Source organism: Ptychodera flava, chromosome 7, assembly GCF_041260155.1.
Source record: "Ptychodera flava strain L36383 chromosome 7, AS_Pfla_20210202, whole genome shotgun sequence".
NCBI classification, from domain to species: Eukaryota; Metazoa; Hemichordata; class Enteropneusta; family Ptychoderidae; genus Ptychodera; species Ptychodera flava.
Genome location: NC_091934.1, coordinates 23186061 through 23211644, shown reverse-complemented (window position 1 = coordinate 23211644; position 25584 = coordinate 23186061). Strand labels below are relative to the sequence as shown.

Here is a 25584-nt window from a genome sequence, read left to right as displayed (position 1 = left end):
CAACGTGGATTTACGCAATTGATGCACCGAGCGTTTCGCATTCTAACCGCACTGACGTATTCTCCTGCCGTTATGCATCCCGAGATTTGCAGCGGCCCCGGCGTGATTAACCGCAATCAGCGGAGTTCTCTCACCTGACAGGCTTGGCCATGACACCCGTGCGAGAGGTCTCATCACTCGATTTGTTCCGGACCTGGATTTAGTTTTCGAAAAGAAAAATGGACCTGTTAGCTCACATATTGAGAAATTAATTTCCTTTTCAGAGCGCACAACAGCCGTCGTAAACGCCTTGGCCTTACACAGAGAGTGTGTAACAAGCAAATCCTGACGTGCCAATTCAATTATGTCAGAAAACATTACATGACAGCGGTGACTTGCTCTCTCGTTTATAAAGTATGAGCTTTTAAAAACTTCTGGCAAGGGCTATATCCCGATCCTTTGCGTGTCTGGAATTTTAACACGTTTGCTTTTAACAGCGGTTGCTTTGCTTCACTGAACGAATGCATGGGGATGAATAGCGCTCGCTTAATGCTTGGCTGTGCCACGTTTCTTTTCATGGAAGTCGACCTTCTTGTACAGACGACTACGTATAATTGTGTGTGCAATGGTATGTATGTATGTATGTATGTATGTATGTATGTATGTATGTATGTATGTATGTATGTATGTATGTATGTATGTATGTATGTACGTACGTACGTACGTACGTACGTACGTACGTATGTATGTATGTATGTATGTATGTATGTATGTATGTATGTATGTATGTATGTATGTATGTGTATGTATGTATGTATGTATGTATGTATGTATGTATGTATGTATGTATTTATCTATCTATCTATCTATCTATCTATCTATCTATCTATCTATCTATCTATCTATCTATCTATCTATCTATCTATCTATCTATCTATCTATCTATTTATCTGTCCATTTATCTATCTATCTATCTATCTGTGTATGTATCTGTCTATGTATGTAAGTTTATGTATCTATGTATCTATGTGTGTGTATGTTCAATATGTATATATCCGTGTCTGTATTTATGTATATGTTTGACGCACATGTGCGCTTTGGTATGTACGCGTGTTTGTAAGCTTGTATATAGGTATTTATGTGTGCACGGTATGTTTTCTCCTGCGCCTGTGTGATTGTGTGTGTATGGCTGTATGAGTCAGGATTTTGTCAGACTTTAGTACCATTTGTAGGGGTTTTTTTTGCATTGGAAGTCTTTCAACTCTTTGGTTCGGTATGTGAATATCGGACGGAGTGAATGTTGCACCTTGCTTTAAAATTAACATCCGGTATTCCCTCAATTCTCCAACAGGAATCTGTGGACAGTCGGAATTTGAAGACGGCAGGATATTATTCACAATAAACCAAAAGGTCGGAGTAACAGGGCTGTTTGCGAGAGACCCCCAATCGTCGGTTTACAACGTGGAGAGTCTTTATGCACGACATATATGAGTTTACGAATCAACGTTTTCTTTCCCACCAAGCTGAGTGGAAATCTCGCCAATAGTTCGATAGGTGGCTGTGATATACGACGAAGACAGAAGGGTGTGGAATTTGCATAACATTTGCATGTGATACATCCATCTATCTGCGCCCGACACTGCGCCATCGATGTGATTCCGTCGCCATGGAGATCGAGAACGCCTCGCCGGACGGACTGTCAGTGCGTCATTAATTAACATTTGCTCGGTGTATCGCTTTACCGTCAGCTCTTGCAGCAGAACTCTCCGGCACGCAGTGATGACGGGGGTCGAGTCGCGCAATGAGCGTCCGTGCCTTGGATGTACCCATGAACTGATCCACTCTACAGTTACATAGTTATGCTCGCGTTGCAGAAAGCGGACTGTCTCTCCGATTACCGTTGGCTGGTGCTGCGTTTTCCGACACAAGTGATCGTTCGAACACATGGCGACAGGCATCTTGAAAGCTATATAGCCGAGCGGAAACAACATTAAAAGTACATTTAGGATAAAATATAACGGCAATTATTTTCATTGGCGGCGGTTGATGTACGCTTTGAAGTTATTACCATGGGACGCGGTTCAACTGGGACGACAATCGTGGCTGCTGTTTTCACTACGGTGATGTTTGTCAGCGCATCGGGCGCGACGGCGACAGAGGTCGGTAACATCACCTGGCCCGTCAAGCGAGTTGCCAAGATTGACGGGGATATCACGTTGGGCGGCCTCTTCATCGTCCACAAGCGGTCGGAGAAATTCACTTGTGGACGGGTCCGACAAAACGGACTCCAGGCGCTAGAAATGATGCTATACACAATCGATAAGGTGAACAACGACTCAACCTTGCTGCCGGGTATCAGACTAGGTAAGTGACAATCTTCATTAAAACATACTGAACGCGAACGTTAAAAAAATGATAGACACACGCACCGCTGCAGGGGTGTGCGTAGCACGGTGAGCTCTAAAAGCCGTACCTGATGGCTCGATAGCGGATATCATTAACACACCTGGACAGTATATTCGAAAACGCGAGCCCTTGTCGTGTCCCTCCTCCGACAAGTTTACGTTAGTAGAAATTTGAATGTTGCACAATCGCTTTCTCTCCCATCCCCCTCGTCTGCCAGTGTCCAAACGGCTTTCTATAGTTCCTTGTTATTTTGTGTACATCCTATACTAACCTTTATGTCCTATATCTGACTTTGTTTTCCATACTACCAACTACAACCTTTCTAACACGCTTACTCATGTACCCATTTTATGCCTTTAAAATCCACATTTTGCCCGTTCATGTTCCCCTCTTTTCTCAGTTTGTCTTCCCTCCTCTCTGCAACTGGGCTATCTCTTTAACATGTAATTCCTGAGGGGACTGAAAACCGGGAGAGGTCATTCTCTGACACTTTTTCCGCGATTTGACGTGTCGATACCTAGGCTTTCAAAGCGTCAAATAAATTATTCAAGTGAGAGAGCCATGTACTAGCAAGGTTCACTTTGTTTAACTTGTTTTGCGCTTAAAAACATTCACCGCAGTTGCGAAATACAAAGGTTATCAAGGTTTGGACTGAAAAGCTGCTTTGATATATATTCGGATCAGATTTAATTACAGCGAAGAAAATTGGTTAATGGCATGTGTTCACAATATATGTACCGGTGCTAAATTCGTCGACACTCATTGGTTGTGACTCTTGTGCCGGTGGTTTGCGGTTTCAGTAGTCTCGCCCGCTTGATACGTTTATAAGTACCTAATGTTAATTGTAGAACTTGTTTACAGTGCTGTATTGATCACAATTTACCAACGGACTGATGCTCGCTCTCAAAAACAATCACGTAAAAAGAGAGGGTGATGTACGCGTCGCCTTCTGAGACTCTCTGATTGGGTGACAAATCATCATGCGCGGCGCCCTCGCGGTTGATGATACGCCATTGCCTTTGCAGTACTTTTTCCTCGTAATTATAGCCAGGACAAGTGACCTGTTTACGCAAATCACAAACTTCTGACCATGTGTACATTGTGTCTTTTCGTTCTTGTGGATATTTGGAGACAGCTCAATGAAAGATTGAGTACAGTATTCAATAATTCAGGTTGAAAAGTTTAAACTATATGTTGATAGGGGTGCAAGTGCACAATCCAAATACCATGTATACGACGTGTACATAACCTAGGTGTGCTCCTCACCAGCTCCGTACAGCATCCTATATCAATCAATGGACGCTTTTCATAACCCCGTCTGGATATTGTCTGATATCTTCACAATCTTTTGCTACATGACTGATAACGTCATTGGCGAACGTCCAAGCTGTTCCCGCAACCCCGTCGCTGAACCTGTCGCTACAATTTGAATTTCAACCCGTGAATCCGACATGTCCCCCTCTCGCTAGAGTGCGTCCATCTCGGCAACGTGACAGCGGTGATTCATCAGGGCCTGTCTATACACATGGAGCGTACAAGCATGATGACAGATGCCAGACGATGTTTGGTTTTGGAAAATAAGAGGGCGTAAATCATATTGCCGTTCGACAAATCCTTAATTACATTCTGAGTTGTGTCTACTGTGCTGATAATCGAGAGCATAAATGATTCTATTACGATCAAGATCGCAATTATCACGCGTCTCAACGTTCTTTCACTGAGTGGTCGAACTTTAAATGTATGTATGTACATATGTATGTATGTGTGTATGTATGTATGTATGTATGTATGTATGTATGTATGTATGTATGTATGTATGTATACGAACGATCGAACTTTAAATATATATATATATATATATATATATATATATATATATATTATATATATATATATCCAAAAAGAGGGTGTTTCAAAGTAGACATCCAAAATATCGCTTAGATGTTTTGTTAATAGTTTCTCAGTTACTGTACTTAATGTACCTATCTCCCAAAAATACTCAAAAAATGTTGTGCTCAGTTCAGGTATTGCGTGAAAAGACAGACAAAAGACGTTTTCCATTTCTAAATGGTGTACAATAATCTGTATTTGTCCCAGCACGTACTAAAACAAAAGAGATTCAGGCACGGTTGCGCAAAACTAATTAGAAAAAAAGGCTGAAATGTGTTTCTCGGTCGAGATATAGGAGAAAGACAAATCAAAGAGAGTGATCTGAAGGCGAGCAAATCAGCATGAGACTGCTTGTCTGAGAGAATGATTAGTTAAGTCAAGCCGGTAACATTGGCACTTTTTTGCCGAGAGCTTAGACGGATCTTATCTGTCTGTGCTTCGCAGACGGAGGATCCGAATGATAGTCGTTGCAGACAAGGCCGAAATGGTTCTAACGGTAATGGAGTTAAGTAGTTCCTTTCTCGTCGCTTTCCTCATTTCAACACTATCCGTTCCGTCCAATCTCGGTTTCCAAACGAATAAAGTGAATGCTCATGACTCACTTAAAAGTTTAAAGACTCACGTTTTGTCCATTTGAATGACGCACGTGCCTTCAAGTAAAATGTTCAAACGAGGAGTTCAAGTAATAATGCATTAGGGACAGATGGTAATTGTAATCCGAAAAAAAGTTAAGCGCATTATGTTCCTTAGTTTTCTGGTTCGATATTGTTCTTCGCTATCATTCCATCCAAAATGTAAAATGCACGTTAAGCTTTTAAAGTTAGACTCATTTTCCCTCGACATTTATCAGGAGGCCATAATTGTTTGAAACTGGAGGAGATGTACAGTGAATCCGGTAGATGTCAACTGTATCTTGCTATTTATTATCAACATTATCGGAACTCAGTGAGCTACATCTTCACGTCGTGCAACTTTTAAAGGGATACAGTCGTTGGAACTTCGCTCAAAGGTCGTATCGGACCCATACGACCACTGTAAACACTGTATCCAAGGTATGATGGTGATTGATGAACTTAAAACATGTCTGTCATAATCTGCATTGTTTAATTTTAATGTTGCAGCTATGGTGATGAGATGCATCTAGATATCGTGCACGAAATGCATTGTTTGTAAAAAAGAAACTCGCACAGGCGCAGTTCCGACGACGGTGTCCCTTTAACATGTATTGTCTAGTTGCAAGCAGGCAACTCACTGTTTTGGCGCCTGAGAATTAATTTTTTGGAATTCAAGCTCATGCTGATCTCGGATTAAGTACAAACAACAATGTTTTAGCAAGTTCGGATCTCGGATTAAGTAGGTTGTGCAAGAAGTTCAGGACATCAAAATGATATGTGTTCGCTTGATCCTGCGCGACCAGGGTTAGACGTGCCAATCGATTACATACGGGGCACTTTCTCTTGGCTCACTCGATGGTTTGACCCGAGACTGTGTCAAGGCGCGGGATGATTGCGATGTGATCAGTGTTGTCATAACATCGGATTCTTGAAGACGAAACAAAGCAACACTTATTTTAGTACGCCGCCCTTTCAAGTCTTTTGTGTATGACGCGCCTCTGGAACAGATATTCGGGCTTTCAGATTTTTAGAATTCTTTTCTGATCTACCACTTGCTTTGGCTTGTTTAAAAGTTCTTAGAGTAGGAAAAAAAATTGATAGTCTATTTGTTTGAAAATTGTATTCCCCGCCTTGAGTTAACACAGGGATGGCGGCCATTTTGAATTTCAAATACCGGTGAATGTTAGATAATTTGTTCCTCTAGTTAAGTAACAAACTTTTTGCACGGTTATACCCTTGATTTTTATTCTTAATTTTTGTAAGAGAATTGTTGAAAGGTTCATCGAGGAAAGTTTGAGTAAAATTTCTAAGTCTTTCACTTTCGAGGCGCATGTACCTTCATGTCGACCCTTCATCATGTTATGCACGCATCTCTTACTTCTGCTCAGCATACGTCAAGATACTTTGATAAGTAAAAGGTGTAAAAGGTGATTTTTTCCCTCTTTAGGTCTACAGCAGGCCAAACGTGAGCTACTTCATATGCCTGATGTAGTAGTTTATTGTATCCGGCGGGCCCGTTATAGCATAAATATGTGCTACCGATCTTATCGGGTCAACAGATCCCGTATAATTTCCAATGCGCGGCATGCCTGGGATACTTTTGGGAATCTTACCTCAACCGAAATCTGACTTTGTGAAAATATACGCCCGTTCTGCCCCGATGAATGTTTTGATACGCGTAGAAATTGAAGTCGCTAGAACCATATTACTGTTGAGTGGATGGATATCCCATCGACTGTAGTGACGAGTGTTCTCGAGAAATCGACTTTTAATCGACATGTACAGATGCCATCGCCACATACCAATATTCCACGGTATTCGGTTCAAGATTACAAGCAGCTTTGAAATATTGCGATCGAGTTACCTAAAAAATAGCAAATTACGCCGTCTTTTTTATTCTTTTTTTTGCGTGAAGACCACGAGACAACTTATCTTGTGTATATGGTGAATCTCGCAGTGCTGCGTACCTCGGGGTACGACGGAATCATAATCTGGAGTCCATCGGGGAAGGAACAAGTGGTATCTATTGCACGAATCGCAATCGTAATACTACTTTAGTCCATGCGTGAGCACCAGTGTAATCTGAAGATTACTTTGTCCTAATTGGTGCCATTACATAAAAAACAGACATTCTCTACCAGAGTAACGTAACGAAGCTGGGCCATTAAACCAGTTTAATAATCTTCATTAAACCATCTTTATCTTTTCAAAGACGAAGCATCTGATTGAGACTAAAACCGACATGTGTCTCTAATGAGCCATTCCTTTCCCATTCCCTGTTTTCTGCGATGTCTACTCAGATTAAAAGAATCGAAGAAGGGATTTTTTGTGGGTAAAATTAAAATGGACAGTAAGATGTTGTGTGCTTAGAATAAATTGATTGTAGAAAATTGTCCCTTTCTCAGTAACTTACATAGTTGGAGAATTTGCATATGTCGTATTTCCTGGTCAGCTAGTTTTTTCCGTCCTCGTTATGGAAACATTTTATTTCAGCTCGTCGTTTTGTTATCTCTCTTAACTGTGATACCAGGGTTAGGATAGTGTCCTCACTCACCATCCCCAAAGATATAAAATCACTGTAGAGGTTTGTGCCAACAGAAATCACTTCAAAAGTTTCAACCAGACGAACACTAGTCATAATGTTTATTTTTTTGATAAAAAGTTCCCAGGTGTTGTTTGGTTTTTTTTTTTTATAAAAAGTTCCCAGGTGTCACCGCTATTGGCAAGACTTAACTTCTCCAACGAGCAATCGTTGCAATACAACTAAATAAATTAATCTTATTTATACCTACATAAGGAAAAGTATGAATACTGAAGTAGTGATCGCACACATCCATGATATTCGAATGGGCAAGGTAAATTCCTTGCAATTAGAAAGCCGCAGTGGCTTCCATTATTTATGGTTTTTGTACAAGCCGTGCTTGTAAAACCAAGGCGTTCTCGGTTGTTCCGTATTTATACCAGGCTATAAGTTGTAACTACGTGTCCTGGAGTGATAGCAATGCTTATGGATAAATAATGTTTCTCTTACTTCCGAATGTAGGTCTCTCAAAACTTGAAAAAAAAAATTCCAAAGGTGGAGCTAGAGCTGTACAATTATGCATGCAGGTCAGATACTTTTCAGAAACGTGTCTTCGAGGCATTCCTGGAAATCACCGCACTCCGTGAAAACATTCTGTCGGAGTGTCATCTGGTGCTGATGTACTTAAGACAATACTGGATAAACCTTCTAAAGTTAACAATGTGAACTTTTCCTAAATTAGGCAATATGAGATGCGCATACCAAGAACTTAGTTTAGAGACGTTATAAGGGACTGCATCAATAGCTGGCCACGCATTCATCTCATCAACGATTTCTGCTCGGGTGTATGTATTTCACGCGCGTAGAGGCACTAACAATTACATCGTATCAATATGTTGAAGCACTGGAACGTGTGACTCACTCCCCGGAAAGATAAGACAAATACTTCTATTGAGTACAGCAACGGTCATGTAATGAATGGAGATTAAGGAAAAAAAGTACGCGACTGGAAAATGAATATCGGAAAGTCTGCTCCACGTGCCCAGCGCAGAGAAGTTCTGATGCAGTGCGTTGGAAAGTCGTTGGATGAAATGGGGAACATTGCATGAGCAAAATTTTCTCGCGGGAATGAAAGCGCGCGAAAGATTTACCAGCTTAAAGTTCGAAACATGTAGTCACGGTTTATTATAAATGTATAATCCGTATTTAAGAAAGCGAAGCATTTTGTTAGAAAGTTTATCTTTTCGGAATTTTGTCTTGTTCCAAAATAATTCTGATACAGAAGGAAAGTTGAAAACAATTAAAAGACTTTCATCATACTATCTGAAAATCTACCACCCCGGAGGCGGTATTACAAAGAGAGACGAGAAATTATTGGAGGCAGAAAACGTACTGTGCCAATCTACTCCACAGAGCAGCGTTCTCGCTGCGACGTCACTTAATGCAGGAGCTAGCGTGAACAGCGGGCGTAAATATTAGTTTTGAAGCTGAAAGCGAGTCCTTATTACTGACCCAGCCGATGGATTCGATTCGTTGTCAAGACAGGAGTATACAACATGATTCGAGTGTCTATTCAAACTTAGATAACCCACCATGGCTATTGTCGGATAACAGTCAGGCAGACGCTATTGTAAATCTAATACCCCATTTTTTGTAAGTAAATCTGGCGCGCCCTCCCTTTTCGACAATACTGAGACTAAGAATTTTACATTAAGAAAGCACGATTTATACAAATTTGTCTGATTGATGTTGAAGATATCACATAGCATTGTTATATGCCAGAATTTCTTCACGCTTGTAGCCCCCGCAAACCTTTTCTTGCAGCAATTTGACGACAGGTCGAGAAAATGGCGGGAATAGGAAAAATGATGATGAAGCTTACAGAGATGTACAGTATGGCCTCCGGGTAAATCTCGCAAAACCTCGTCGATTCAAATTCGAGTTCATAATCTTCTCTGACGTCACTACGATGAAGACCTCTCGATCCGGCTCAGAAGAACCGACTCGAACGCAAATTACGCAAATCTCGCGATTTTCAGTCGGAAACAACCAGGGAAAAACACACACAAATGCCATTTCATACTGGGATCAACACGTCGAGTCGGTGCTTGCCACGCCAAATCGCCTGCGTTCAAGTCCATCCCGCCAAACACAGAACCGACAAAATAAGACTTTATCTTTAAAACAAGTGTGTTGAATACTGATGAAATTTTCAACTTGATGTGGGTACAACTTCAAATCACCGTATTCATTCTTATTTCAAAATCAGTGACAGCTAAATCTTGATTTTTCTAGATATTTTATACAACCATTTTCAGATGCCAGTTAGAGCTTTTAACATTCCATGGCGCGCTTAAACCATGTAACAGGAACGATCGGCATGTCTTATCCAAGACGAAGTCGATACGCGGGTGATACGTTCACGTTTTATATTGTCAATAAAATCTTCCTTTCATCAGTTGATGATGTCAGCAACAGAAGTGGTTCACTTTGGCTTGTGGTGTCGAATACCAAGAGTGGAAAGACCACAAAATTTATGTACGGGGATGTGTCTCTTGGTAGACCAATCTGTCAGGCTTCAAAGAGGTTGTAAATCATAGCACTGCTTCGATGCTAGGCGTTCTTCGCGCCGTTCCGAATGCTACCCATGAATGCTCCGTATTGTGTGTTCCTGGATTTTGGAGGACATTGCGGTCACATTCTGTGACGACAGGACGCGCGGATTAGTATGAGTAATGGGTCGCGGTAGTTCGCCTTTTTTTTGTGAGGCGGTAAATCAAAGTTTAAATAGCAGGATGAGAAGGACCTTATTTATCGCCCGGGCAGTTTTAGGAGTACCCTTTGTCTGCGTAAAAATGCACTTCGTGTACTTCGATGGCAAAAAGCCGACAACTTCTCACAAAAATTTCACACATACTCCCACACATCTTTGTTATCACGTATGATAAAATTTATTACCCCAAAACAAATAAAAGAAACATACGCACACCGTTGATACCATCCTTCAGGCTCATTGTACGGACCCTAATGGCGAAACGATAATAAAACAAGCTATACCATAAGCAGTTTTGAAAGCCCTCTTGCCTTCTTTCACGTTATATAGCAATTTCGGGCAATGTGTTACATTAATGGGTATAAAATATAGAGGTTCTCAGATTTTTTTACTTTAGATTATCGCCGATTTAAGGACTCATAAATATTCCACAAGAGGCTCACAAGACGATATACTATAATATAGTACATGAAAAACCGCGGAAACATCTGTATGTTGTTTCTGCTTCGTCAAGCCAATTAGTAAATTTAAATGTTAGTGGCTGTATCTTCGTTTCTACAAGATACTTGTCACTAAGTTAGAAGTTTACGAATTTCTTGCTCATGCGCAGTGATTTTTTACAGTGTCATCGACAATGAGGCGTCAATATCTCTTGTGGTCTTCCACTTGACTTTGGACAGATGGCACTATGACTAAAGCTTTCTCAGCTATAGTTGTTTTGTTTATCTTCTGTTGTGATTATATTTCACAATTGTTGATTAAGAAATGGTCAGTGCATTGAGTGTTTAAACACGTTGTGGTGTCGATTGAAGATTCCATGGTGTTTTGAGTTGCGCAATCTCAGCATGTTTTAAATCGTACTTAGAATTGAAGAAGGGGGTTTTCTAATGGATAGCCCGAGCTGGTTTAAATCAGAGCACCTTAAACCGCTAAATTTGACATCAGGCGTAAGAACTTATAACAGGCTCTTGTAGTTGTCATTTTGCAGCCGTAGACATTTTTAGAGCCGTTCCTCAACCAATGTCACCCGCGGTCTCATACATTAGCCCCTGAATTTCAGTTCCACTTGGAGTCAACGATGAACATTTTGAAACACCGAACATTCTGGACTCAAATCGTACAACCATAATTTGTGACAGGGTGACACTATCAGACCCGCTGAAAGCAGACGTTAGTTCGACACACACACTGCTTGACAAAACAAACAAACAAACAAACAAACAAACAAATATACATACATGCAAACAAACAAACAAACAAAACAAACAAACAAACAAACAAACAAATATACATACATGCAAACAAACAAACAAACAAACAAACAATCAGCAGCAATCATTCATCCAAATAAGGTTATGCATCAGAGGGAAGGATGTTTCTACGACTACGACCAAAACAGCAATTCGATACCGAATATGAATCCAGAGTGATCACTAGTTTATCCGTTGACATTAACATTGAAATGTTTACCGTCGAAAGAAGTTTGAGATTCACGTCCCATTTGATTTTTGTTCAATCGATCGACGTCTACTTCTGGTTTACCATTCAGGGAAAGTTGTGACACAAAGATTGAACTGAATCAACTGTAGATCAAAATTATCAAGAAACTACTGAATTTGGTAAACACATATATCAAATTTACATTCTCATCGTTGACAACCTCAACAATTTAATTACTTTCTTTTAACACCATAATCTGTTTTAGGTATCTACATTCTGAGAGAACAGCTATACTTAAATGTGTGTGACCTTCCACGGGAAAGCGTATTTTGGAATTGCAAGTTTGAATTTCCGGATATCCATGTAACCGACAAAAGCATCTCTATTGCGAATGCAGCCTTCAACTTGTAAAAGTAATTGATCATGTTCCTTCTAGACTTATTTTTATCGCTCGTCTCTGTATGACTCACACGTCAAATCCTCGGTGCCTATCAGGGGGGAATATTTTAAAACCGCGTCGTAAAAACGCTAAGTGAGGTTTCAATACACGCGCCATAACTGCAGTAAAAACAAACTGAGGGAAATTAACTAGTGCCGTGTGTACAGAAACCCGGTCTTTATTGGTTAAAACATTTATTGCAGATACGATGAGCGGTTTTCAAGTATCCTTAACATCGAGAATCGGCTATTTTTTGTTTCTTTTGAACAAATGATACGAAATTTGACATAGTTGCATCGTCACTTTTGTACTGAGCCAATTTTCAACACTAAAACTCAATTGAAATTATAGGTTTTTCCTACCGGAGAATTTCAGTCACAGAATCTGTCGCCTGGCAATATCAGAACATTCTGAAAGTAGTTCGCCACTGATAAATGGCACTTTGTCTCCTCTCTTAACAAATTGCATTAATGTGTATTTTAGAATTGCAGTCAGTAACTTGACATATTTGACTTCAAATCACGGCTCTCTGTCATCAGCGGTTGAAGTGTGTTACTCATTTCTTTGGGAAGATTATTATGAGCTTGCAACTTGTCCTCTTTGCCAAAATGTAGCATTTGGGAATTAGGCCAAAGGAGCCCGGCCCTGATTTTTTATTCCTCGCCGTAAACTGACAGTATCAGGACTCGGGTAGTAACTTTTAAACGTTCCACTGAGAGCAGTAACGGCAATTATTGCCACGCTGTCGTTCACGATTACGGCGGGGAGATTTCAAACTACCGGGACAACCAGAAGAATGTTGATGTCTTTCTAAATCGAGATGGTACTATCGATTTGACCCTATTTGCCGATGTGGCTCTCTGAAAAGGACGCAAGCGAAAAAAAACCGCCATATTTTCACAGTTGTTAAATCACCAACTGACGAGAATCGTTTTAAACTGTACACAATGTTCATAGACGAGCTTGTATTGCATTCAAAAGTACCTTCTGACGACGGAAAAAAAAATAAAGCGCTTCAAAAGCTCAATAGTCCGGGACGCCTCGGGGAACAAACCATATGTTTCCCTCGTAAAGTTGTGCTGTAAGCTCTGTAATTAACCGACTGCTTACGGTCGGGGAAAATATGAACAGAATCCGCGCCGAAAGATTCGGTAATTGAATGAGTTGTACAACTGACACATTTCAGTTCTTCGTCGGTAGAAGACAAATCAAAAGCAAATGTGAGTTCGTAAAGGCCAAATTGTTTTCTCGTGTAATGGGTTTTGCATGGCTTTGGAGATTTAACATAGGCTACCAGTTAGGTCACACCTGACTAGCGCCTCCATAGGAGGCGTTACCTCACCATTTTTCGTCGGGGACGCCAGCCGTAAGGAGATAATTATCTGTGAATACGTCTTGCTGTGAAACTTGTACCGGCAATTTCAAAAAGACTGTCAAAATAAAGAAAGAAGAGCCATATATGCGTGAGAGTTTTGAGAACAGGTGAGCGCGTTTTGCAGCGCGCCATTTTGAAGCATGAAAAGAAAGTGACGTCACTGTAGTTGACTTGTCGGATCCAAGGGCGGGAAAGGAGCATTTTATTCTACTAATGATTTGAGGATGAATCCCCTCGGGGCAGATTTTACTTACTGTAGAAAAATATGATATTTTTTCTCGTTTGCAATTCTTATCGACTCATTTTGAAATTTGCCGTTTTAACGCGAATACGAAGTCGATAAATTCGTTTAGCGCCTTGAAGAGATCGCCATGGGGAAGAGATATGATATAGCCATTTGTTGGAATTACATTTAGCTTTATTCTGGGTGTTAATCACGTAAAATATTTAATAATGATTAAATTTTGCATTTCCTAGAACAAGTAAATATTTTAATAGAATTTACTTCAAAGAGGAACAGGCGGATCTTCCATCCTGCATGGTAATATCGATGAATGACCGTATACGTAATGTATGTATGTATGTATGTATGTATGTATGTATGTATGTTTGTATGTATGTATGTATGTATGTATGTATGTATGTATGTATGTATGTATGTATGTATGTATGTATGTATGTATGTATGTATGTATGTATGTATGTATGTATATATCTATGTATGTATCTATCTATGTATCTATGTATCTATGTATCTATGTATGTATGTATGTATGTATGTATGTATGTATGTATGTATGTATGTATGTATGTATGTATGTATGTATGTATGTATGTATGTATGTATGTATGTATGTATGTATGTATGTATGTATGTATGTATATATCTATGTATGTATCTATCTATGTATCTATGTATGTATGTATGTATGTATGTATGTATGTATGTATGTATGTATGTATGTATGTATGTATGTATGTATGTATGTATGTATGTATGTATGTATGTATGTATGTATGTATGTATGTATCTATGTATGTATCTATGTATGTATCTATGTATCTATGTATGTATATATCTATGTATGTATCTATGTATGTATGTATGTATATATGTATGTATGTATGTATGTATGTATGTATGTATGTATGTATGTATGTATGTATGTATGTATCTATGTATGTATGTATCTGTGTATGTATGTATGTATGTTGAGTACAAGGTTGCAGAAGAGACTGTCGAATCATGACGTTTTAAGCAATACATCAAATACGCACAGAACACAACAGATATGAAGTAAAGATTATTAAAGAGTTCACTTAATCACATATGTTTGCTTATGAAGTGCTCATACGAGGTACACTTTACATGTCACAAATGCGTTGTATTGTCAAAATCGTTCATTAAATTACATCGAAAACACGCGAGCCTCATAAAATATCACGATTAGTTAATTAAATTACTTATGAACACAGGCTAGTAAAATTGTTGTTTTGTCTCTGTGGATGAAAACTGAATGTTGTGTGTGTCTATTTCATATGCAAATTACCTTTTAATTATTACCCTGTCTGGTGGTATCACATTTGCACGCTACACTGTGGAGCCAACGACCACCCAGCTTTGGTGTGCATTCGGGTGTACATTTGGTGTACATTTGGGTGTACATTTGGTGTACATTTGGTGTACATTCTATAAAAGCCCTTGGGAACGAGTTAACCACATAATGGCAGAAACTGTTCTAAGTGATATCTGATTATTCTAAATGAGAAAAAAGGATTCGATACGATAAGAAACAATCAAAAATAAAATGTATGAAGATTAAAATGTATATCTTTCATCTTTCGTCGCCTTCTAAATATCCCATAATAGTTTATAGCATGATGTATGGGTGGGTGTTCATTAATATAATTATGTAGTGATGTAGGATTATACTTGGCATTATTTGCTGTTCTTGTTGTCATTCCAGTTCGCGGGTTGACAGGACTTCAATCAACTCAACATCCATAATCGCTGTTATCTTTGAAAACCGTCCTAGCATACGATTTATGATAGAGTATTGCCGTCCTGGGTTAAGAGTGACTGCCCATGACCTTGTTCTAAGATTTACGATTGCACTCCGCAGCAATGCACGATGTTGTTTGCCAGGCGCATGCGAGACTTTGGGAGTCACGCGATAATGATAACAAAGTGTGTCGGAAACAAAAATCCACTTTAACTTATCAGTCCTCTGTCTGACAAGTTCTTGACTGAGGCTTTACTAGTAACAACGGATTAGAGGACGAAACGTTGTTCTAAGTTCTAATCTCCCCTTCACTGACGTGCTGGCGCAGAACGTCGGTGAAATGAATGCACCACAGAGATTCACCCCGTAATTACCATTTGAGTACCATCCAATTGTACTGATCCATCTGTTATTAATCCTGTGTCAGCCTGTTTTTGGATTGATGGCAGTTGAGTAGAATATATCTGCCTCCAATATCTTGTTTTCCCGCGCTCTCAAGGACATGTTTCTCGGCCAGCATGCTCGCTGGCGGAGGACTTCCGGAGACGGAACGACGGCCTTGGGGGGCAAACTGCTTCACATTATAAGCTTGAGATACAATAGTGTTATTATTAAATCCGAGCGGCGGGGATTTGGATGTGCGTTTAACATAGTAAATAAAGTGATCCCGCATATGATAACGTTTTAGTTCATCACAGATTGACATGTCATTAATAACATTTGTCCTGCAGGAATACTGCATATGTCATACGCAGCTGACGAACAACGGGAATATATTCCCAAACGGCTTTTACTCGCTCAGATCTGCAGAATATGTTTTATATTGCGCAGACCTTTTCCTCATGGTATTATGAACCTTTTTTATAGTAAAACGTGCTCTCATTGAGAGACCGTTTGCTTTCGTTTTTGAGATGACTGGTGAATATTGTCTTATCGCACAGTCACAGAGAATAGATAGTCCATAAACCAGATTGCCACGTCAGCTTAAACATCTATTATGAAGCATGTTCTCATTGACCCTATAGTTTTGGGTTCCATCGGGCGAAATGTGAGTCGGAGAAAAAATTCAGAATAGGAATGTTCACTGAGATTTAAAGGTCGTCTGCCTGTGTGAAGCCATTTTAAATAGAAATATGTTGGTCAAAAAACTAAGAGTCAGTAAAATAAGCATATTATCTTCATCGATCAGCACGGCGACAGAGAGAATGAACTTGAACCTGAACTTGAACTTGATTTCAATACATACTAAACACATTTTAAAGTATACTATTAGCATCATTACACAAAATATTAATGTAAAAAAGGGATTATTTTGTTCCATTTAAGTCCTTGACCTGCAACCCAAACATCATTGTACAATTTGCACTTAACGAGGGCATCAAAGGCATAATGAATTCCTGTGATTAACAAAAACATTCTTCAAGCTAGCAGGATTAAATGCCTACGATACACTTCGCTTTAAGTTTATCTGTAAACGTACTTATATGCTTAGTCTGATCATTGGGGCAGTAATACAAAATGGCGTCGAGGGAAATTTGTATTCTAATTACTACATCTCGATGGTGAGAGTAGTTGAGATATGATCGTTGTTTTCCACTATCAACAATGTTTGTCCTTCACCCCGACATACATGTACTTGTGGAGCTACTTACTTAGCGGACTACAGACTTATTGGGGCATAAATAAGTGAAGGATTGTTTTCATTGCTGCCTCATATAATGTAAATGTAATGTATGTTACAGTTTAACTGTTCACAAAACTGAATGAAAAGTCGGACTATTTCTAGAGAAAGTGTTTTCTGCCATTTTGAAATTATAACGGTTGAAAATCTCATTGTGAGATTATAATCTAATATTTATGCAAGTTTTAAACAAATCAAAACTTATAATAGGAATAACTAATAACATGCACGTAATTACGAGAATTAGCATCACCTCCATTATTATATCTTTTCAATTTCTTTAAAAAAAATTCGCACGATACGCTATGTACTGTGTTGGCGAATCAAATAACTAATTTGCATTGCAAATTTGGCTTAAAATAGATATTTCAAAATTGACATTTATATAAAAGTTAACTTTTCCAAAACTATATGTTGCTATGAACGCTGCAGTACTCAAAATACGGCGTGGAACTCACACCTACACTGACGACCTACGCCGACAAGTCAACATTAATACATATTCTGAACAAATATACGACATAATTACCCATGCAAATCTTCTGAAAGCATTGTATATTAGCGCTTCTGTCGCGTTTCAGTGGGGTTAAAGGTTAGAGCTATATAGAAGTCGTACATTGAAAGGAAAACAACAGAAAACATCTAATGAAACATGTGCAAAATACAACAGCTGAGTTGAAAAAAGAACTTTTGAATGTTTATGTGTTTTATTCATTTCCCTCTATTGTATTGATTTCTTTGATAGCTCGTTCAATATATCACTATTCAAGGATTATCGTGCCTAAATATCAACAATCTATGATTGCGTTTTTTCCAGTATTTTCAAAAAAGGCATTTCACGGTCGGGAGCTCGTTTCAAAACATCCATGATATTTCATTTGCTCCACAAATGCTAGTTTCAGACTTCTCGTGTCTCAGTCTGGTCATGTCATATCCCTACGCCCCGACACTGGCACGTTCCACACCAACGGCCGAATTCCGAAACTATGAGTTCCCAATACGAACTAAATGACACTAAACTATGCGAACAAGATTTTTAATTATCGGAGAGAGTGCTCGACGACATACCGCCCGGGGACTTTAATTTTGCCTTTTGGAGCCTGTTGTAATATTTGAGGTCAATATTTCAGAGCATGCCCACACGGAGCTGAGTGTTGAGAGACACGGTCTAGACGGCTAAATTAAATCCCCCGGCAAGAATTGTCTCAAGTCCCGCTAACATCCTTATAATACTAACGGAGTAGTAAGCAATGGGAGCATTGTATTGAAAGCTTATAAGGCATTGCGTATGCAGAACTTTGACGTGGCATTAAATTCCTTAAAATTAACCCGACTAATTCTTGTCAACTAAGCATTATCTCACATTATTTGTGCGTGACTTACAGAATACAAGTTAAACGAGTTGAAGGCCGCCAAGCCGAACACTTGTAATTTCAGATAGCGGTTGGTCGCGTGCCTAAGTAGAAAATAGGTATAATTTGTAAGCTAATCACTATGTTTGATCGAAACACTGTGTGGTATATGCGTTCTGCAGATTGGAGCTGTGCGCAAAGCTTTCTCAGTGTGATTTGAAGACTGTTTGATTTATTAACGTTATTTTGGTGTTGTTTTTTTCTTGTGTGTATCGGGTTTATATGAGAAGAATTAGCTTGAATGCGTAGGGAACACTACGTGTGTCGTCTGCATAATTCTCTCGCCATGGGGCGTAATAAGTGGCATTGAAGTTAGCCGTGGCATTTGTTTGCAACCTGCACCTTGCATTAGTACGAAAATATGACCACACATGAAAGTATGACTACATCGGTGTCTAAATTGTTTCAAACTGTATGGGGTAAGAACAGCTACGCATTCCGGCACTTCCTCTTGTAATTGTAATTGGCAAAGGTGAAAAGCTGTTCTCAAAATAGAGCTCCGAAATCACGACCAATATTTGCGCGGCGACTGTGGCGGCAATTTACGGGGAGTGCCACAGTAATTCATAGGTATGTTTTTGGCTGGTTAAAAGGATAGAGTCGTCAATTACACATGCGACAATCTGTCCGTTTACAAACAAGTATTTTACCCACAAACCAGTAGCGATTTCTACTGTGGATGAGTCTGACTTCTTAAATAGTTTTCTCATAACTACAATGTACAGTGAATCAACATTTCGGTGAAAGTCCAAAATCAAATTTCTTGCACACACATGCACTTGTAACCACCCTAGTTTCATCAATTACATTAGTATCAATAAACAAGGTTCTAAAAATACACAGATTAAGCTAGTTTTGTATCGGAAAAAATTATTCATAGTATCCTCGTAGACTACAATAGTAATTCAGCATTTCAGTGAAATTCCAAAATCAAATTTCTTGCACACACATGCACTTGTAACCACCCTCGTCTAACCAAGTACATTAATATCAATAACCAAGCGTCTATAAAAATAAAAAGTTAGCTAGTTTGCATTACAAAAAATTATTCATAGTTTCCTCATAGACTACAATGTACAGTGAATCAACATGTGAGTGAAATTCCAAAATCAATTTTCTTGCACACATGCACTTGCAACCATCCTAGCCTAATCGAGTGCATTATTATCAATAATCGAACGTCTAAAAAGTCACAGATTTAGCTAGTTTTGTATTTGAAAACAAACATTCATAGTTTCCTCATACACTTCAATGTGTAGTGAATCAACATTTTGGTGAAATTCTAAAATCAAATTTAGGAGCAGCTAAATCTCAATATCTCATCTTATACTGATATACAGTCACTGACATACCTAAATGTCTTCCGTCAGGTTAATGAATATTTGACAGAAAATAGACTGGCTTACCATCCATCAGTTAAGGTGACTCATCAGAACGGAGTAGTATGAAAGATGTAGTTTACCTCTGTGAACTTGACAGTCAGCCAAAGAGACTCGTCAGGATATCTGATTACCAAAGCACTTGTCCCATTGGTCATCTTATTTATATTTGTTAATCCTTGTTGTTTAAATGTATGTAATTACAAAGTCCAAAATTCTTTGCACATACTCCAAACACCATATTTTCAAAGATTGGAGCTATTTTTCCCAGTATTCAAAGTGTTATAAAAGTTATATCGTGAAGCACACTTATTTCTCTTACTCAACCTGAAAATTTTATTTTTGTGCACAAAAGTGCTCTTTTCTGCTTGTTATCACCTGTTCAAGTAGAATAAGGCCATGTTCTTATTCGGCTTTACATACATTTTAGTCAATTCGGGGGGGGGGGGGAGGTTGCCATAAGTCCATACAAACCTACGTAAAATTTGACCCCAATCATGGATTGTAAGTTTTGACGCCCCCTAAAAAAATGTTTTGTAAAAGTCAACCCCCTGATTTCCATCGACCCCCTCCATGCATATTTCCATCGTCCCCCTCCATGCATAAAACGAATGCTCCCTAAGCACATAAACACGAGCGAGTGTGGATCCCGAGCAACAATTTGCATACAGCGGCATTTATTACAACAAATCGTTTTAAACAAAAGCTGATCTTAGGTACTATAAAATGTTTCCAAGCATGTCGGTCATACCTCAAAATGCAAATGAGCCACTTGTAAGCTAGCTTCTATAAGTACCATCACCTCACGCAAAACAGCGACCAACTCAGAGCGGGAGAACAGTAGCACCTGAATGTGCATGCTTCCTCTGTTTTCGAACACCAACTCCCCTTAACAAATGCAAGATTTAAATTATAGGAAATTGTTTTTATAAAGCTAAGTCTACCAGTCTGACTGAAATTTCAAAATTTTCCGTGACGCCGACTCTGTGTGTAGGAACTGTGGGTTAAATGATCGTCTGGCATTGAGACATGCGCAAATGACGACCTTTGCCCTTTACCCACGTGAAGGTCGTCGTTTATGTTTTACAGATCATCATAAAAGGCACCAGCGAGGCCGTACAACAGCATAACATTTCTGTTCTGTGAGAGCGCAACAATTTTTCAGAGGAATTTCGTCCGTTGGACATATACCGTCCGAGAAGTAATCCTACATATTAGAACGATATGACAAAGGTATCCCGCCGACTTCTGGTAATTTATTAATACCGGGCCCAGCATTTGAAGCAGACGATAAAATGAATCTGTGCATGTACCCTGTTGAGATTGTAATTTTTGCAAAATAATGCGGCTGTGTTCGTTTTATACGTGCACTATGCGGGAGATCAACATCATAGCTTTATAAACCTTTAGGACGACAACAACATCATGATATCGGAACATCGATTAGGAGTCGTGACGTGCATAACAAATACACGAGTTCGAAGCAAAGAATAAGATGTTAGTAGAATTCCAGTGTGCTCCAGTTGGTCATGGGTTACCCGTTGCTTAGCAATACCGCCGCAAGCGTCAATCTTTCCTCTTTGTCTGTCCGTCAAACGTCTATATTCTTGTATGACGCAATAGAGTCGAGCACGAACAAATAAAATCAAAATAAAATGCAAAATATCTGGACCAGAATGAACGAACTCAGGACAAAGGTGTTGACGGATAGGTATGTAAAACACAGTGCTAAATAACCATTACCGTCTCTTGTTATATGTTTAGTTTTATCTAATATATTTTTGCTTCAAGTGACTGCCTGCAAGCACACTTTTTCGATTATTATAACTTGAGAAGTCGATTAAAAGGTCTGAACCTTGGAATGTACTAACAGTAGTGTCTAAAAACAATCACATACCTTCGACACGCTCTCAGAGGAAATACACGTAATACAGAGCTATCACATAATTTTATTCTATCAAGAGGTATACATGTATGGTGTGTTTGCTAATAGCTAGTCTAAGAAATTGCTGATCTAAGTGATAAAGGAAGGTTTAATTTCGCACCCATACCATAAATAATAAAAACCTTATGAGTTAAGGTTGATTGATTTTTCCTTGACATAAAAACATCCAACACACCGTCGGACACTTTGCCCCACGCAATTTAAAGCAGTGGATATACCTGAAGTTTGCTGAACGTCTCAGGAACAAGTAGATCGATAACGCACCACATGATTAAATCATTACTGTATAATACCGTAGAAATAGCTCGCACATTACATTGAACACCTTTAACACGAAGACTTACCCTTATATAATAGTCAATGACTAAATGACTTTGACAGCGCCAACTCTAGTAGAATGCTTGTGAGTATATTGTGTATTGTTACGAGAGAAAAGGAGAGTGAAGTCAGCTATTTTCTTGTAAGATGAATTTCTTTTTAAGGTAGTGTGCACCTCGAAAGTAAAAGACATTTTTGCTCAAACTTACCTAAATGAAACTTTCAGCCATTCTCTTACCAAATAAAGAATGAAAATCGGGGATCACCGTGCAAATTTTGGTACTACAGAAACAAATAACCCAAGATTTACAGATATTCAAAATTCAAAATGGCCGCCATCCCTATGTTAACTTTATGGAGAAAAAATGAAATTTTCGATTTTCGAAAAACTAAGGCGATGAAAAGTTCTCTTACACAAATGAACCCCAAGTCATATATCAGAAAAGAATTGAAAAAGTTCAAGTGTCCGAATATCTGTCCCCGAGGCGTATTCTACCTTCAAACTAACGAAAAACTACAACGGTTAATGTCATACTCAACTATACATCACATAGCACCAACTGTTGAGTTGCTCTCTCCAGCTAGCAACAGATGAATCAAACGGACACCAGTATACAGATGTCCTCGTGGGATATATATATATATATATATATATATATATATATATATATATATATATATATATATATATATATATATATATATATATATATATATATATATATATATATATATATATATTATATATATATATATATATATATATATATATATATATATATATATATATATAATAAGTATACAGATGTCCTCGTGGGAAGTTACAGAGCTCGACGCTAAAGCAGAGCGTTATAATGAATAACACAGCATTACTTCAAGTACAAAGTAATGATATCTGTTACTTAAGTTTCATGCATCCTGCAATCATCAGACAGAAGAAATGAAAGGGATTCTTAGCTCAATACTCTTATATATGTATGATCGGGATGATCGCAGGATGCATGAAACGTAAGTAACATATATCACTACTTTGTACTTGAGGTAATTTTGTGATATTATATATATATATATATATATATATATAATATATATATATATATATATATATATATATATATATATATATAATATATATATATATATATATATATATAAGGCTCTCTCTCTCCCTTTCCCCCCTTCTCTCTCTCTCTGTCTATCTCTCTCTCTCTCTCTCTCTCTCTCTCTCTCTCTCTCTTTGCATTTAAAATGTTGCTCACTACAACATAGCTCTTGTAATTGTTTTAAAATCACATAACATCAAACATCAATGCAGAGCTTATAACGTGTTTCGAAGCCTTTAGGGAGCACCTCTACACGAAGAAGGAAAGATACTTGTTTAACAATCAAGATAGCCCGAGGCGGCAGATATTTTTAAGGTTTTAGCAAATGTAAACCATACCCACGTGCCCGTGTGCAACTCGGCTGAAATTCATATAACATGTACAGATAACTGTGATCTATGAAAATTTTATACCTTCGTTTCATTCACTATTAACGTAAAGTTTTTATCTCATGTTTTAATGGAGCTGGTGCCCAATGGTCATAATTTTAAGCAAAATCTTGTTAGAAATAAACTGTTATGGTTTTAAAGCTCTACGGGAACGGTCTAAATTTTGTCCTCATGAGACGAATAAATAAATAATTAATAATTCAATAGAGTTTGCTTTAATACAATAATGAAATATTTAGAGAATTCTGAGTGTAGAAGACCTAGGAACCGTGGTATAAATGTTTTGTTCAATACGGTATCTTTCAATGTTCACGATCCAAGTACAAAAAGATTGCTTTGCATTTAATATGAGTTCATTCCTATTTACGTACATTTGTATCAATTAATATCGCGCGGCAAGTTTAAATGTATCGATGATGACCGTACCTATTTTACCCCCCTGTACGCATGCTCTCTACGCTACACCAACATCGCGGTGACAACAAATACATGATGAAAGTATTGTAAACCCAGAATTCTAATTTTGCAAGTTACAGCGTGTTCATCATATACAGATTACGTTTGATTGTCGTTTTGAATGGCGCGTTCATTTAAGAAATTGATACACATATCCGCTTATCATCCATACGTCGAAACGTAATACTTGAGCATTTCGCGATATACATGGTTTTCTACTTACAAATTTCAAACCGTACAGTCATTTGACATTTTAATAACCGGCAAATTACGTACACAAAATGTAATGATGATATCACAGATGGGTGTATTCGTCCTGTCCGTATGACAAATTGATGTTTCATTAGAATTGCTTTTCGAATGTATTGTCCAGAATTTTCCATCTCGTTGTGCATTATAGTGTCTATTTCTACTCGCATAATCATGGCTGTTTAAAAGCCAATTTGGAACATGTCAATCTACATATACTGGCTCCCAGTCGTTTACCTTTCTACGGCATGCAGCAGTTACTGGCCGTAGGCCATTGTGTTCACCCCAAGATCCACGCGACAGCCCACAACTAACGCGACAGACTGCTGAGAAGAATTTATTCTGTTTTGATATTTATATGCCGACAGACTTGGAGCAAGTTTATTTAATGTCAATATAGCTTGCATGTGCAATTTCAGATGTTATCGTTAGCAGCTAGGCTTTATTCTGGACTAGAATTCATTGCAAACAATAACATTAATTTCATTGCTTATTTTACACGATAGGTTTTGCTGACAAGGCAAATACTGCCTGCATGAATACATTCTAGTGAGGAGGACAACAAAATTATGAAAGATTGTCAAAAGTCATTCCTATTTACATTTTAAAGGAATGCAGTCGTTTGAACTGCACTCAAGGTGGTATGGGACCCATACGACCAATGTAAACACCGTATCCAAGGTACGATGGTGATTGATGAAAGTTGAAACATGTCTGTCATAATCTACATTGTATAATTGCAATGTTGCAGCTATGAGATGATGAGGTGCATCTTGATATCTTGCACGAAATACATTGTTTGTAAACAAGAAACTAGCACAGGCGCAGTTCCGACGACCGTTTCTCTCTAAGGGCAAGATGTTCACTGAAAAGTATGCATTTTTTGCAATGGACGGTCTTCAAGCAAAAAACGCGCATATCTGCAAGATGAACGATATTTGTTTCTGGTTCATTCGAAAGGTTAGCGACTCTGATCTATTTTCGGATTACGATTTTTCTGCACTTGAATACGTGTAAACAGTCACGCGTTCGTGTTCCCATGGGCGTATGTTCTTGCCGCACTTTTTAGAGCGGTAGAGGATTTCAAAGGCCGAATTGGTTACTTCAGGGGAGAACGGTATGATTCCATTCATATTTCATTTATGCTTCCACTGGCGGCTATAATTTTTGAGAAACATATACACTTGGTCGGTACCCTTTATTCCAAGCACA

General features: G+C 38.5%; 1 protein-coding gene across 1 annotated transcript in view; it reads left to right on the top strand.

Annotated features, from left to right (window-relative positions):
- The first annotated feature begins 1511 nt into the window (after positions 1-1511).
- The window catches only part of LOC139137055 (metabotropic glutamate receptor 3-like), a 74576-nt gene continuing 50503 nt past the window's right edge, over positions 1512-25584 (top strand). The window contains exon 1 of the mRNA XM_070705010.1: positions 1512-2343. Within this exon, the coding sequence (XP_070561111.1) occupies positions 2049-2343 (295 nt within the window). The 5' untranslated portion in view covers positions 1512-2048. The remainder of the gene's footprint in view (positions 2344-25584) is intronic.